The 995-nt window shown below is 58.8% G+C and overlaps 1 protein-coding gene across 1 annotated transcript; it reads right to left on the reverse strand.

Moving 5' to 3' along the window:
- Nucleotides 1–662: 662 nt before the first annotated feature.
- Nucleotides 663–939, reverse strand: SDRG_07125 (hypothetical protein). Its single transcript, XM_008612943.1, has one exon. It carries the CDS (start codon nucleotides 897–899, stop codon nucleotides 708–710), a length of 192 nt encoding a protein of 63 aa, XP_008611165.1. The 5' UTR covers nucleotides 900–939; the 3' UTR covers nucleotides 663–707.
- Nucleotides 940–995: the final 56 nt, after the last annotated feature.

Here is a 995-nt window from a genome sequence, read left to right on the forward strand (position 1 = left end):
GCACACTGTGACATCACCGGGTGCGCTGTGGCCACGCGCGTCGACTCAAGCTGCGAGCAAGTCAGCGCACAAAGGGTCGGTGCAAACCGCCGCGTTTCTCCCGCCCACGCCGTCCGAGGCGCTAGCTATCCGATGGTCGTCCGCGCACTAGTGCAGTCGCGACGGTGGCTGCTTCACGACCCGTGGTGCACGCTGCATTCTATCTCCCACGATTACCTCGGCTTCGCCCGTTGCTCCGTAAGCGTGCAACTCATATGACGAGAATGTCGCCTGAAGGTGAGGACTGAAGGACGCTAGACCAGAAGGGTTGGCCGATTAGGTAGCGACACTAACACGCAGCATGGGACGCAAGCAATTCCTGTGGTCGTTCATGCATGAAATGCGCGTCAGTTGGAGTCGACTGCCTCGCAAATCGCCCAGTCGTGTGACAGTTCGACACACCGTCAGTCCACTTTCACAATGGCGAGCTTGCTCAGGGGCAAAGGGCGTAATGCCTTCATGACTGCCAGCACCTCGAGTGAGGTGAGTTGCTTAGTTGGAGTCGGGATCTGGAATGCTAGCTCTACGACGGGTCGCAAGATACACCCCTTTGTATAAAGGTCTCTTCCGCGCAATACACCCAACACGACCAAGTTGACGAATGCAAGTGGACTATATATATATATGAACATATTTCGCGTTATCTTCATAATTACACAAAGACTGGACTAGTGGTCATTAATGTCCTGCAGCTCGAGGGCTGCGACGGCGGCGGCTGGCCGCGTCGTCGTCGCGGCATCGTGCGGCACCACACGCGTCTTGGGCTGTCGCTCCCTGGACGTGGACTCGGACGACGAAAGCGACATGTGCCGCGCAAACAATGTATGCCGCGGGGGCTTGGGCGGCGCGCCGTGCAGCATGATGAGCTCTCGGATGCGCCGCGACCGGACGCGCTGCCACAGATCGTTGCTCGGCCGTCGTCGCCGATGGTGGTTGGCCGCCTCGTTCCCTACATG

The sequence above is a fragment of the Saprolegnia diclina genome, assembly GCF_000281045.1.
Source record: "Saprolegnia diclina VS20 unplaced genomic scaffold supercont1.20, whole genome shotgun sequence".
NCBI classification, from domain to species: Eukaryota; Oomycota; class Saprolegniomycetes; order Saprolegniales; family Saprolegniaceae; genus Saprolegnia; species Saprolegnia diclina.

Coding starts and splice junctions, on each gene's coding strand:
- SDRG_07125 (XM_008612943.1), bottom strand. CDS start 899: ATGCTGCACGGCGCGCCGCCCAAGCCCCCGCGGCATACATTGTTTGCG.